Raw genomic sequence first — 15,151 nt, 5'->3', positions numbered from 1 at the left:
ATGATCTGGAGGTTTCTTCATCCACATGTCTCATATTCGGGTTGACTCAAAGGCTGGGCTCAGCTGGGACTGTTCACACACACACACACACACACACACACACACACACATATATATACTGAGCACTATTGCATAACATGCCTGCTTCTAGATACTAAAGGGTGTCCCAAAATTCATGCAAGATTTGAATTTTGCATGAGCATTAACAACAACAACAAAGCCTAATTTTACTTGGTTTATTGAATCAGATTCTAATATCTGTTGCCCTTTGATTTCAATCCCTTCAATTTGATAAGCATTACCAAGTACCAATTATGGCCTAGGAGCAGGGACAATGAAGACCAATGAAGACCACAGCTTTGCGTAAGTGCCAGCAAAGCCGTGGAGGCTATTTACCTGGTGCGCTATTCCATACATAACCCTATACTATATACTTTATGAATCAATAAAAAAAATACAATTTTTAATTATAAACCTGTGTTTTCCATCAAAATTACTTCTTGCGTGAATTTTGGGACACCCCTTATAATGCCTATTCCAGCTTACACTCTACAAGTTGAGTTGAAGCCCAATCATATATGAACAAGGAGGAACAAATATATTTGAAACAGGGGGACTACAGAAGGCACTTGGATCAGTCAAGAGAGCAGAAACCCCTCTACACCAAGATTTAATGCAGAGAATTAAGAGTCTCGCCAAAACCGGTTTGGCTCAGTGGATAGAGCGTCGGCCTGCGGACTGAAGGGTCCCGGGTTCGATTCCGGTCAAGGGCATGTACTTGGGTTGCGGGCACATCCCCAGTGGGAGCTGTGCAGGAGGCAGCTGATCGATGTTTCTCTCTCATCGATGTTTCTAACTCTCTATTTCTCTCCCTTCCTCTCTGTAAAAAAAATCAATAAAAATATATTTAAAAAAAAAAAGAGTCTAAGGCAGCTTTTAGAAGGGCTGGGGGAAGAAATATCAGGGAGGCTACTGCTGGCTTTCAGGAACTTGAAAGCATAGAAATGTCAAGGATGCTGCCATCAATGATGGAGTGTGTTTATAACCTGGGTCTCTCCAGAGGGATTTAGAAGGGCATAGAGGAAATACTTTCCTTCATGATCAAAAATGAATAACAGATAAAGATAGCAAGAGGAGAAAGCCATTTTGCTCCCAGCTCCTTTTCTGCTTCTGAGAGTCAGAAGCTTAGTATGCTTGGGGCTGTGACAGCCATCCCATAGCCTGGAAGGGAGACACCATCCTGATGTGAGGATGGAGAAGCAAAGGGCTGGTGCATCAACCCTCTAATCTTCCACTTGTATATTTATTGATAATTGAGATTAATCCAGGCCTACTCTTACTGAAGTATGCTCTTCTTTATAGCTGGACATATCTAAATCGAAACATACACAGTACAGAAACAATCGAGGACAGATTTCTGTGATGGTAGCAAGTAATCTTTGAATGGATTCATCGATTCAGAGCTGTTGTGCAGAGGAAAGCAAACTTGTCTGACTTCAGGAAGCTTAGCACCACCAGGCTGTGTACATAGCCATTGTATATCCTATTTCCACCAACATATTTGTCAAAAACCACAAGATGAGAAATCCAAGATCTAGGTTACAAAATTTGCCAAGTTAAGTAGATGCATCCATTCTGCTCTTACATGTAGGTGAACCTTCAAAAAGCCAATGGAAGATAAAACCCAATTTTCTTTATTCTCTGGGCAATGAATAGCCTGGATTACCATTTGGCTAGTCCAGCCACTCACAGAAACATGGGTTTCTCTGATTTTTTTTCTTTTTACCTCTTTCAATCTTAAAATTCCTGAGGAAGAGCCACTATTTTGTCTGGCCTCCTTGGTAAGAGTGTGACAGGAAGGGGGCAGCAAATCAGTGGTGAGTGAGGACAGGAGGGTGAGCAGCCCTATATTAAGGGCCTTCATGAAGGGAGCTGTCTCCGTGGAGCCAAATGTCATCTGGAATGGCAGCGCCACTGCCATTCAGCACAGGTCATGAGAAGAAGCAAGGATAACCAAGACATGCTCCTTGGGCTGTGGAATCTCAGAATAGGATAGGGTACAAAAAGCTCAAGAAGAAAGAGAACATGGATTGGAGGACGGAGTGAAAAAGGTGAAGAAATTGAGGAGTACAGATGGCAGTTACAAATTAGTCATGGGGGTGTGAAGGACAGCATAGAGAATACAGTCAATAATATCGTGATAACCATGTATTGGGCCAGGTGGGTACTGGAAATACCAAGGGGATCACTTTGTAAAGTATCAGATTGTCTAACCACTATGCTGTACACCTGAAACTAATACAAAATACGATTGAATGTAAACTGTAATTGAAAAGATTAAAACTAGAAGAGGAATAAGGATGCGTGAGAGTGCTCCTGGGACAGGGAGGACAATTGGAAGACTTCCCTGCTCTCTGACAGCATTTAGGACCTTAATCACACCTGCTTGGAGCATGAAGACCATGAATACTTCAATTATGATAATATGGTGTGATTTAGAATACCTCCATGTCCTCTGACATATTACCCCTCCGCCCTCAGGCAGACCTTGTAGGTCTTCAGCTTAAATCTTCATTCCTAAGTTTAAATTCACTGGAGAAAGCAAGTGTTTTATATCAATATAAAAGCATGCACAGAGCTATATAACTTGCCTTTAAAAAAAGCTCAAATATCAGGGCCTTACCTCTTGGTTCAATAGGTGAGGATGATGTGAGACCCAGGAAATCGGCTGATTCTGGATACAATGGTCTGAGGACCTGACCTTTAGTATGAATGCCGGTCCCAAGGGCAAGTCTGCTTAAGAAAGTCCTCCAAAGTCACACAGTTCTGAGGAGGGAGATATGGAGAGATAGAAGCGTGTGGTGGGGGTGGTGAATAATGTAAAATGAAATTGAGTTGCTCAGTCAAGGTCATATGGCTAAATCCACCACCCAGATTTCCCAAGGGGAGTCAGAAACGCTGGGATGTAACTTCCAGAGAAATCTTCTACTGCCAAGTGGATTTGAAAAGTGGGAGCTAAATGGAGTCCTGTGTTTGTTATTTATCCAATATCTGATCTTCTCAGTCACCTCTACTATGAATAAGATTGGCAGAAACTCCGTCACAGTCCCTCTGCTCTGTGCCCAGCCCCGAGGAGCACTTTCAAGTAAAAACTGGAGAACAAACACTCACAGAGGAGACGCGGACCAGCTGGGGTTTATTTCAGTGTGTCAGCTTGACACAAACATGGGCGAAGGCCAGATATGGATTGGTGAGTCACCCACATTTAGATGCAGTTTGTGTAAAATGTTTTCATTTCCGCATCATGGAAGCAAATCTGAAAGCTTTCACTCAAACCATGGAATTTAATTCCCTGCAACAAAAAGTGACCTACCCCCAAGCACAGCTTTAAAAAGTCCCACTCTGACTCCTGCTTAGTTTCCGAATCTAGCTTAACTAGTTTGTATTTAATTGCAGCAGAGAAACAGCCAAAAGGATCATATTTTGCCTCTGGTAATTCTCTGCAGCCTACATGAATTGTTTTTAAATAAGAATGAATTAAAGTGTGGTTAATCTTAGTAGCACATAATCCTTTCAAAACAGACTTTAGACATTGCCTTTTCTTTTGAAAGGCACTGATATCACCTAAGGCCTGAATGTCTGCACTTTGGAGTTGGGGTGGGGGATCAACAGCTTCTTTTAGCCTGCATCTGTAGCCATCTGCTCCCTAAATATTCGTTTTGTAGAGAAGTCTTACTACTGTTTGCAAGTTTTCAGAAAGGCACGAATTAAAATATTAAAGATGTATACACTGCCTTCAGATTTTTTGTCCAGCATCACCTTTTAATGTTCATGATAAAACCAGTCCATAGGAAATTTCTCCCTGATTTCAGGTGTAATGCGGACTGTACATTTTATCACACAGACCAAATGATATGATACATATGTATCAGAGGGTTCCTGATCATCATCACAACATCTTAACAAGAGATCTGAAAGACAGGAGATCTTTGTGGCAGATAGTTCAAAATTATTTCTTAACAGCTTTATTGAGGTATCATTTACATATAAAAATTGTACATATTTATGGTGTAAAACTCAATGTATTGATATACATATACACTGTGAAATGATCACCACAATCAAACTAATCAACATATTCATCACTTCTACACAGTTACCAGTGTGTGTGTGTGTGTGTGTGTGTGTGCATGTGTGTTTGTGTGTGTGTGTGTGTGTGTGCCACATTTTATCTTGAATAACTGAAATTTTGTACCCTTTGACCAACATCACTCCATTTCTCAGCCCTTCAGCCCCTGGGAACCACCATCCTACTCTCTGCTTCTATGACTATTGTAGGTTCCACGTATAAGTGAGATCATACAGGATTTTTCTTTCTGTGTCTGGCTTATTTTGCTTAGCATGATGTCTTCCAACTTCATGTTTTCACAAATGGTATAGGATTTCCTTATTTTTTATTATTTTTTAAATATGTTTTTATTGATTTCAGAGACAAGAAGGGAGAGGGAGAGGGAGAGGGAGAGGGAGAGAGAGTTAGAAACATCGATGATGAGAGAGAATCATTGATTGGCTGCCTCCTGCAGGCCCCCCACTGGGGATCAAGCCCACAACATTGACTTCTGCCCTGACCTGGAATAGAACTGTGACCTCCTGGTTCATGGGTTGATGTTCAACCACTGAGCAACACCGGCCAGGAAGAATTCCTTAGTGTTTTAAGGTTGAATAATATTCCTGAGTGTGAGTATGTGTGTGTGTGTGTGTGTGTGTGTGTGTGTGTGTCATATCTTTATCCATTCATTGGCTGAAGGACAGTTAGGTTGTTTCCATCTTTGCCATGTAAACAATGCTACAATAAAAATGGGAGTTCAGATATCTCTTAGAGAATCTGATTTCCATTCCTTCAAGTATATAGCCAGAAGTAGAATTACTGGATCATATAGTAGTTTTACTTGCACTTTTGTACTTTTTTGAGGGAACTCAATACCATAAATTAGTACAGCTATTATGAAAATCAGTATGGAGGTTCAAAATTATTTATTGAGCAATTACTGTGTGTCAGGCTTGAGATATATCAATGAGATGGATATCCACCCTGTGATCTTTAGTAACTCAAATCCTTTTAATCTTGTTTTCTCATTAGGAAATATTGAGAGAATTGAACGAGATCTCACAGCATGGCTCTAAGATTCAATAGAATTAAAGAGCTTGCAATCCTTGTGTGCTGGCAACAAGGATATACTGGTGGGTGCTGGTTATAAGAAGAAATTTGACTGAAGTAAGACTTCAAAGGATGGGAATAATCCTGATATCAAGAGTTTCAGTACTTTTATTATGACATGTAGTTATAGTTGATTTACCATCATCTTCTTAATCTGGTTTATTAAAAAAAAACACTCAGCCAATCCTAGTGGCAAATGTTTTAGCATTTTTTTCACTTTTCCAACAAGTATTTATTATTAGTGAAGCCATGATTCAGGATTCTAGGGTGGGATGTACCCAGGCGACCCCCACCCCTTCACCTCCCTGGGAGAAGGATGGAGGATGCCCAGTTCAGATCTTCCCAGGAAACGTGCCTTCTGCCCGGCGGTCTTCCCAGGCCGAAACCCAGGATATGGGGCACAGGGACTTGTACACATGCCGGTACCATTCACACACGGAGACATCACCCCCTTTAGCAGTCATTGCCTGCTCATAGCGATGGAAGTCCAGGTAGTTCTGCCAGCAGTTCCTGGTCTGGTTCTGGTTGGGGAAGCGGCTGTCAAAAGGAGCAGTCCGGTAGTTCTTGATTTTGGTCTTGATGTCTTCTGCCATGTTGCTGATTCCTAAAGACGCCCCCGAAGCCGCTCGCAGCTCAATGTGACCTCAACAAAGAGACTCCTATGTTTTAGCATTTTTCTGCTAATGTTTTTAATCAAAACTAAATGAAGATATTACTGTCATTAAAAAATAAAAAATTCCCCTGGATAAAAGAGAGAGGATTCTTTTGGTGGCAAATAGGAAAACATTTATGCCCCCAAACTAAGTGGTGATACAGCATGGTCTCTGGGAAGGAACTGTTTGAACTTCTTGAGGAGATCCGTGTGCTGAAATTTTAAGCCTGAATTACCAATAAGCAACCTGAGTACAGTCCCCACAATCAAGAGAGGCTTTAGGATTTTGATGGCAATTTAAAAAAGAGATTCCACACTGTTTTACCAATTTTCAATGTTAAGAGGAAAAATAGCATCAGGAACTTCACTGATTAATAACAGGCAATTTTTACTTTCTACTACTTTTTTTGTTACAAAATTGCTTTCATCTTGTTAAAATATAAATAGGTATAATGGATGGATGGATGGATGGATGGATGGGTGGACAGATAAATAAAACTTAGATAAAATCCTAGAAAGAAAGATTTATAAAACTGAAAGTGAAGATTATCACTTTGTATAAATGGAACTTTAGTATAAAACCAAAAATACCTACTACGTAGTCATTATAGTCATTATATTTCCCCTAAAACTTAAAAGGAAGTTTATTCTAAAAGTCATATAAATTAAATCAAACTCAGAAGAAAAAAACACACCAAGAAGTAAAACAAACGTACATAAAATGGGTCTCTGAGGAGACCCGAATTCCAGAATGGTGTGGAAACAATTGTCTACTTCCCTCAATTTTCCAATATTATTCCCTGCTTTGTTCTCCTGTCTCATTCTTCACAGCACAGAAGGAAGGCACATATGGGAGCTCCCTCAGATTCTTTCCACTAAATCTGAAAAGCTGCATCCATCCTCTCCTACCTGCAGTCTTGTGCACAAGGAGAACTTTCCTCCTCCCACCAAAGGCCAGTACGCTCCGTACAGCACTACCTCTCTGCCCAGTGGGTATTCTTTCTACCTCCTGCCACTCTCCCTTGGATCCTTCCAATTAGTTATCAAATATACGCCAGTTCTCCCATGTTAAAACTCTTTTTCTTGAATCCTACACCTACCCAATATCTTGAATCTATTTCAAGATGAAACATCTCTCAAAGAATATGTATGTTGATTCCACATCCTCACTAACCATATACTCCACCATCTACTTTGAACCTGCCAAGAATGAACTTACTGGAATTACCAACAACTTCTACACTGCAAAAGCTAATGGGCACTTACTTGTTAGTCTCTATCTTATGTTTTGTCTCTCCTCACAAGTTTACTTGGTTGACCACAACATGCTTGAGAGATTAGGGTTTGTTTGTTTGTTTGTTTTACACCCAGATTCACACTCTTCTGATTTCCTCGTACTTCTGGTCATGCCTGTTTCGAGACTCTGTGCTCAGTCAGGCTGTTCTCATTCTAGCCCCATTCTCAGTCTACACTGTTCTATATGCTCTCATAGTTAAACACCTACTCACCACAAACTACTTGGGTATCTCATCTCTGATGTCTGATCACTAATAATCAACATATACTCCATATCTTAATATATTTACTCAAATGTCCCTACAGCTTTCCAAACTAATCATATCCACAAATAAATCATTATCTTCTCTTCAAATTCTCTTCTCCCCATGGGAAATTGTTGGCATTATCTATTTGTTCATGCCAGAACCACATGGACATACTCTTGGCCTGGCACTTCACCTTCCAAATCCAATCATCTATCACCAAGTGTTTTGATTCTAACTCTAAAATATACTTAAAACATATCAACTTCTCTCCATCTCTATTCTACTACCCTGGCACAAGCCACCAGATTTTCTTTTCTGATCCATCAACTCAGCTCCAACCAACCAGTCGTATTTCTTCTCCATCCAGTCCATTTGACTCACAGTTGTCACATTCATGTTTTTATTATGCAAGTATCACAACAATATGCTTTTGCCTAAAGTGTCTCAATGGCTTCTTTTACCTGTAAAAGTCCAAAATGTTTAGCCTGAAACAAAAAACCCTGTGCTTCTGTGGCCTCATTGCATACACATCCCCATTCCCTCCATTTACTTCAGCCTCAGGGAACCTCTTTGAGGTCCTTCTTGCTCATGACCTTCATTTGGTGTTTGTCTAGGATGCATTCTTCACCTGTTCACCAGCAGATCCTTTACCCATCCTTCAGGCTGCCCCAGCTGAAGTGTTATTCCTTTACAGCAGTGGTTCTCAACCTTCCTAATGCCGTGACCCTTGAATACAGTTCTTCATGTTGTGGTGACCCCCAACCATAAAATTATTTTCGTTGCTACTTCATAACTGTAATTTTGCTACTGTTATGAATCATAATGTAAATATCTGATATGCAGGATATATTTTCATTGTTACAAATTGAACATAATTAAAGCATAGTGATTAATCACAAAAATAATATGTAATTATATATGTGTTTTCCGATGGTCTTAGGCGACCCCTGTGAAAGGGTCGTTCGACCCCCAAAGGGGTCGCGACCCACAGGTTGAGAACCACTGCTTTACAGAAACCTTGCCTGGCCTTCCTCCACAAATGTGCTCCCCAGTTATATGCTTTTAAAGGAAAAAAATCATACTTAACATTATTGTATTCCTTCAACTAAGGTGTTGCTTAGAAATTAATGGGCACTCCAAATATATTTATTAAATAAGTGCTATTGAGGGGAGGAAATTTATGATATTCTAAAAGATCTACATTTAAAGGGTATAAACATTGAATTAGAAGGGCTCAGATTCCTATAGGAGGTTCATCAATGTTCAGTCAACAAGTGATTCCATCAACTAGTGCTCCCCATCTCTGACTTAAACTAGAGCATCCCAGAAACAATGTAGCTAAGTTAGTCCAATTGTTCCTTACAACATGTAAGTGATTTGACCATAAAATACTTTTGGAGCAAGGCCAGCAACCTAGAGAGAATTAGCCCAACAGAGCTAGGCTTTGAAGCCAGGCACAGCTTGCAATCCTGGCCTTTCTAGTTAATAAGTGATAGCCTTTGAAACCTTATGGTATCTCCTGCAGGGTACATTTGAAAAAGGAACTAGTTATATGGTATGTTGTTTTCTTCATGAGGGTCCACTGTGTGTTGGGAAAGAGAAAGCAGAGAACTCTCATTTTAGGAATATTTTCGCATCTCCTGAATGACTGATTTGTTTATGACCCTTGCAAATGTCATCATTTATTATAGCTCTCTCTTAATAGGTCTGTCTAGCCCCGTGGTCTGAAAACTGTGGCTCGCGAGCCACATGCGGCTCTTCAACCCCTTGAGTGTGGCTCTTCCTAAGCCTTACGAGTACCCTAATTAAGTTAATAACAATGTACCTACCTATATAGTTTAAGTTTAAAAAATTTGGCTCTCAAAAGAAATTTCAATCGTTGTACTGTTGATATTTGGCTCTGTTGACTAATGAGTTTGTCGACCACTGGTCTAGCCCATGAAAAAATAACACACCACACTGTGCTTTATGTTATGCTGAAAGTGGTGGGAAGTCGAGCTTTCTGAATTCATGCAACAGGGGTCTGTATCAGTCAGTGGCCATCAGGAGACAGAGCCATCGAATTATTTAACAAAGAGAATTTAGTGTATTAAGTGTAAGATGTATCTTTCATCCCTAGAGATGGTAGAACTATTAAAGTATGGAAGCTTGAAGATGAGGTCCTGTGGATCTTGAACCCAAACCTCTGAGAAGGGAGTGCTCCTTGGTTGGCAATGGTGTCTCTGAAGTGGGCACAATGAAGTTGGTTCTGCAAGTTGATGGAGAAATTGCAAACTGAAGTTACTGGTATTCTAGGGATAAACCATTTCTGCAGAGGTAAAGAAGTGCTGCTAGATCACCTCAAAGAACAGGAAGGTGAACGAAACTTCTCTAGGCTCTCCAGTCTCCCAGTGCAGCCTCCTAACTAACAAAACCAAATAGAAAATAGCTGAAAAAGCAGAAATGCGCTTGCAGAAAATCTATCCCAGGACCTCAGATTGGAGTGTAAAAGAGTGAGTTGGGAACTGAAAGAAAATACCTTACTAATTGATACAGAATCTAAGCAGCCCTCGGCCTTTTCTGGAATTGTTGTCCACAGGATGTTCCTGAAAAGTCAGCTTTTTTTTTATCATAGTCTTTGTACCACCCTGATCCCTACAAAACTGCCAATCCTGCCTATTTCACAGCTGCCTCCCAGGAATCTATCCCTTCTGCTCTGCAAAGAGCCAAGAGGATCCCTACATTTTCAAAGCTCTTCCTGGACAGCTCCAACTGGAAATCAACCAATGAGATGAGACTACAAGGTTCCCAAAATCCTGGTCGACAGTCCAGCCCAAAACCCAGGTGCCAAAGGGAGACTAAGTCCTGATGACCTGAGTCAACATTAATCTGGAGCAAGAAAATGTCAGGCGTGTAACCCTATTTGCGCACCCTTTGCGAAGTTGTCTCTACTGCCAAGCCCGTTGGTATTCTTCCTCAGCCTTTGAGGTCTTTTATAGCCTGCCCTGGCCCTTCCCCAGGAAAGGATTTGCTTAGGGAAGGTGTTTTTGTGGGATTCTTTCATCCTTTTCACTGAGGAAAAAGAGCTACAGGCAGAGGACGCTCTAAGGTGTGACTGATGTTAGCAGAAGACAGGAAGCTCCAAAACATTGATATGACAGAAATTGCTCAAAATCCCAACGCTCCAATGAATCAATTTTCATCTACTACGGCTCCACTGAGGGAACTTGAGAAGATGGAGACCTGCTAAACCAAACAAACCTAGAGGCCTAATGAGTCCACTATATGCTCTTCATTATGACCATCGCATAGTTCTGTGCTGGTGCTGGACAGGTGGACACACCTATAATTCTTATTTCCCTTGTCATGGAAAACCAAGTGGCATCCAATGGGGGATAGGGGCTATTTTATCAGCTGATTTAGGAACCACCCAAGTGCCTGTGACACCTCCATTAAGCCCTGACACCTATTTTATGCCATTCTAACTATGAATGGGAGAGAGGGGCTATGTATTTTAAAATAATCTTTCTCCCTGGCCAATCCTTTGTTTTCAACCCTCTTGGTATCTTATTACAGTAAAAGCCCGGAAAAGCAATATTTTCCTCCCTTTCCAAATATGCACTTGCCCATATGCATTTTAAATAAAAATATTAAAAATAAAAGGACTGACCAGGGTGGCTATTTGTGATGATTGTATTTATTTAGATAAGTTAGACAATTTGCTCCCTTCTTCTGCATTACACTTAGGAATGAAAAATATGTTATGTTCCTAAATGCAATAATATCATAGATAATCCTGTATGAAAATGTCCAATTACTGATTTTTCTAGTTTATCACCATGGTCTGTTTATAAAAGTCTTAGTTTTTAGACCTCAGTGCATTGAATTACTGTTTTCTATGTTTTAAGTGATGGATTCGAGCTCTTAACTTTATTATTCCCCAAACTCTATTACAGAGCAATTTAAAAAAATACTTGCATAGGAAAAATTACTTTCCCATCAGGCCCTGGAGCAGGATGGTTCTTTTTCACTACCCACAAAAGCATGGGGACACTATATCCCCAAGTAGTAATGCCAGGCCTTCTTACTACCTCAAAATGCACATGTGTGCACATGGACACACATACTCACACATATCAACAACATACACCCTTACTCACACATACACCCATGAACAAGTTCTTTTCTAATACTGTAAACTTATAACTAGATTAAGTTTGAGCAATGGAGCAGAACATGAAGAGAACGAGAGTTGGAGGAGAAAGAACAGTGCTGTAACCACCTAAATAAAACCTGAGTGGTAAAGAATGAGGATCATTGAGACAAAGTTTTAATATTTATAGCACCGCTTCCATCAAGCCTCCTACTTCTTTTCAGAAGTTGTCTATTTTTTGACTCAAAGTCACAGAATATCATATGCTGAGCCTTTAAAGATATTTCCTTACTACTGTCCCATCTACCTTATAATTAGTGACAATTCCTCTCAGATTCCGGCAGTCCGTGTTCCCCATGTTGCTATGAGTTATTGCCTTTTGCTGTTACTTCAGGCATATTTTAACAAGAATTTCAGAATAGTCATATCTGTGGCTCCTGACACATTCTATTTTGGCTTAGCAATTTAATGAAAAACCAACTCAATCAAGAGAGCATTGATCCCTTTTAAACCCAGACGTAAACAAAATTATAAGTAACAAAATAAGGGGGGAAAATGGTAAAATAAAAGGTTAGTAAGGGGATTTGAATAAATGGAGAAATAAACTATGCCCCTTGATGACGAGTGTTTGTGATATATTATAATGTATAATAAAATATAGTCTGTTTTTCTCCAAATAATTGATAAATTGTTTCCAACCAAATATTTATCAGGATTATTTTTGATGACTTGACACAATGAATCTAAGTCATCTGGACATGTATTTGAAGAGAAAATTTAAAAACAAAAAAATAGGTGAAACTTACACTAAGAATATTAAGAATGATATACTAGTAGTCATAAAATTCTTAAAGTAATAAAAGTAAAATAAGAGGCCAGAAATGATACAAAATATAGACTTCAGAAAGAATTTATCACTTGATAAAGAAAGAATTCAAACCAATAGAGAAAATGTTAGATTATTTCAAAAACCGCATAGGACTTGCCTGGCTGGTGTGCTCAGTGGTTGAGCATCGGCCTATGAACCAGGAGATCAGGGTTCAATTCCCGGTCAGAACTGATGCATGGACTGTGGGCTTGATCCCTGTGGGCTCAATTCCTAGTGTGGGACATGCAGGAGACAGCCAATAAGTGATTCTCTCTCATCATTGATGTTTCTGTCTCTCTCTCCTCCTTTCCTCTCTAAAATTAATAAAAACATATTTTAAAAAAACTGCATAAGACTACCAGCTACCAGGGAATTGAATAGCATTATTTCCTTTACTAAGCCATGCAATAAGAACATCTTAAGATGAATTAAATATTTAATAGTTTACAGAAGCAATAACAATAAATGTGCTAAAATTAAATACAGGTAAATATTTATATCACTTTCAATGGGGAAGTTTTTTCTAGATATATAAGCAAAACAACTGCAATGATATAATTATATGAAAATAATATTGTTGTGCAGTATGAAATACTGTGAACAAATGAAGAATGAAGAGAAAACTGAGAGAAATTTTATCAAATGCAACAAATGGTTCACAGCCTTTTCCTATAAAGGATCATATTAAAAATAATTAAAAACTGTGGGGATGAAAAAATAATTTTATCTACCCTTCTAGATCCTTGGTTGAGACCACCCTTCCCAACCCCCCATTCTTGGTAATAAAAGACAGATTAATTGAAAAAAAAAACCCACCCACACACAAAAAAACACACAGTTATTTATTAACATGTATACCTCTTGTATATATAAAGATACCCAGCAAAACTGAATAACTCCCTGAAAAGGCTCAAGTCACCTTCTTAATAGCATCTCCAAGAAGATATTGAGATGGTCAGAAACAACAGTAAAAATGTTTAAATAATTATGGCATTTTTAATCTGTGGCTCTTATACTCTTATGGCTAAGAGCTACCTGGGAAGTGTGTTAAAATGCAGACGTTAACCACATATCATTTCTTCTGCTCCATCAAAACTCAAATTTCAATTCATCCGTACCCATGGTAATCATTTTTAGCAAGGGCCATCATTTTGCTAAAATTATGTAATTCTGTATAATCCTCACTCTACATTTTAAGAATCACTGATATATTTAAGTAATAGTTCTCAATTATGAAATTGGTGTTGCAGATAAATGCTTATTGACCTGAAATGATGTGATCATGAGATTTTCAGCTTTTAGCAAGGCAATGGACTGAGGTGATATGAGGTCTTTCCTAGCCCAAATAGTTTAAAATGCTAGATAAAATATTACACACAAAAACCTTACATGGATAACCAACTTCAAAGTTAAAAAGAAAAAAATCTCTAAGGGCTAGAGAAATACCAGGGTTTAAAGCCAAATGCAGCAAGCACAGAGCAGATGATACCCTGCCCATGGGGGACCTGACTCAGGTAGACCCTGGGTGTGAAGGAAGGACTGAAGGTTTAACAGCCACACAGAGGGGACAGAGGGGGCTTGGCCTTGGGCCTCTTGAGACAGGGCACTAGACCTGAGATCCTACCTGAAACCTGGATGCTCAAAGGCATGAATTCTGTTTATAGAGGGGACTAGAGAATTTTCTCCCACAACCCAGAAAAGTAGTAAGGAAACTGCTTCAGCTCAGAACTTTGGTAGCAAGGAATGATGGAGTATCTCTCCTGAGAAATAAGAACTCCAAGCTGAGCCAAGTATGAGTTCAGGCCTGGAAGTAATACCATGTGAATGGCATAAATCCTATGACAGGGAATTCATATTTCCTCTCAGTGGTCTGGAGATTAGCAAAATCACTTAGCAAGCAGAAATAAATGCAAGACTGTTCTGGAGAGATACTTCTAAAATCCTGGATGCAAAGTGCCACTACAAAGAGAATAAACAAATCAAAAAATAAAACTAACTAAATTTATCATAAAAAACAAAAACCACACAAAGAAATGATCCATTATGAAAGTTCATGTGGCACCAATACAAAGGAGAATTAGTACATCTAGAATGGACAATATGAAAATCTAGATCTATAATATAATATACTTCAATGATTTAATAAGTGAAAAAATATGAATCATCATAAAGTATAGATGATTATGAAGCAAGAATAGACAAATTTAAAAATAGACAAATAGCCCAGCTGGTGTGGCTCAGTGGTTGAGTGCTGACCTGTGAACCAGAAGGTCATGGTTTGATTCCTGGTCAGGGCATGTGCCCGGGTTGCAGTTCAGTCCCCAGTGTGGGGCGTGCAGGAGGCAGCCGATCAATAATTCTCATAATTAATGTTTCCATCTCTCTCCCTCTCCCTTCTTCTCTGAAATCAATAAAACTATATTTTAAAAAATAAGTTTAAATACACAAATTTTTATCTTGTGATATATTACATGTCTCCATGGCTATGCATCCATTCATACATGTTATTTATTAAATTTATTTCAAGTGTTTCAGACACCAGTACATTTGACCCGTAAACACTTCTACATTTGCATCATTAACTAGAATTCAATATTTGTTTATATTCTTTTGCTAGCTTCTACTTTTAACAGGTAACAGCTTACTTCATTTTTTTGTAAGAATTATAGGTATGGGACCTGCACAAAATTGTGTTTGTTTTCATTTCCTTGTGTTGGATAATTTTTTTAATTTTCTG

General features: G+C 39.0%; 1 protein-coding gene across 1 annotated transcript; it reads right to left on the bottom strand.

Annotated features, from left to right (window-relative positions):
* Positions 1 to 5,527: 5,527 nt before the first annotated feature.
* Positions 5,528 to 5,873, bottom strand: LOC102436385 (cytochrome c oxidase subunit 6B1-like). The gene has a single exon (XM_006099566.3). It carries the CDS (start codon positions 5,809 to 5,811, stop codon positions 5,551 to 5,553), a length of 261 nt encoding a protein of 86 aa, XP_006099628.1. The 5' UTR covers positions 5,812 to 5,873; the 3' UTR covers positions 5,528 to 5,550.
* Positions 5,874 to 15,151: the final 9,278 nt, after the last annotated feature.

Source organism: Myotis lucifugus, unplaced genomic scaffold (genome assembly GCF_000147115.1).
Source record: "Myotis lucifugus unplaced genomic scaffold, Myoluc2.0 scaffold_277, whole genome shotgun sequence".
NCBI classification, from domain to species: Eukaryota; Metazoa; Chordata; class Mammalia; order Chiroptera; family Vespertilionidae; genus Myotis; species Myotis lucifugus.
Note: the sequence above shows the minus strand (reverse complement) of the source record. Positions and strands in the feature narration are given on the sequence as shown.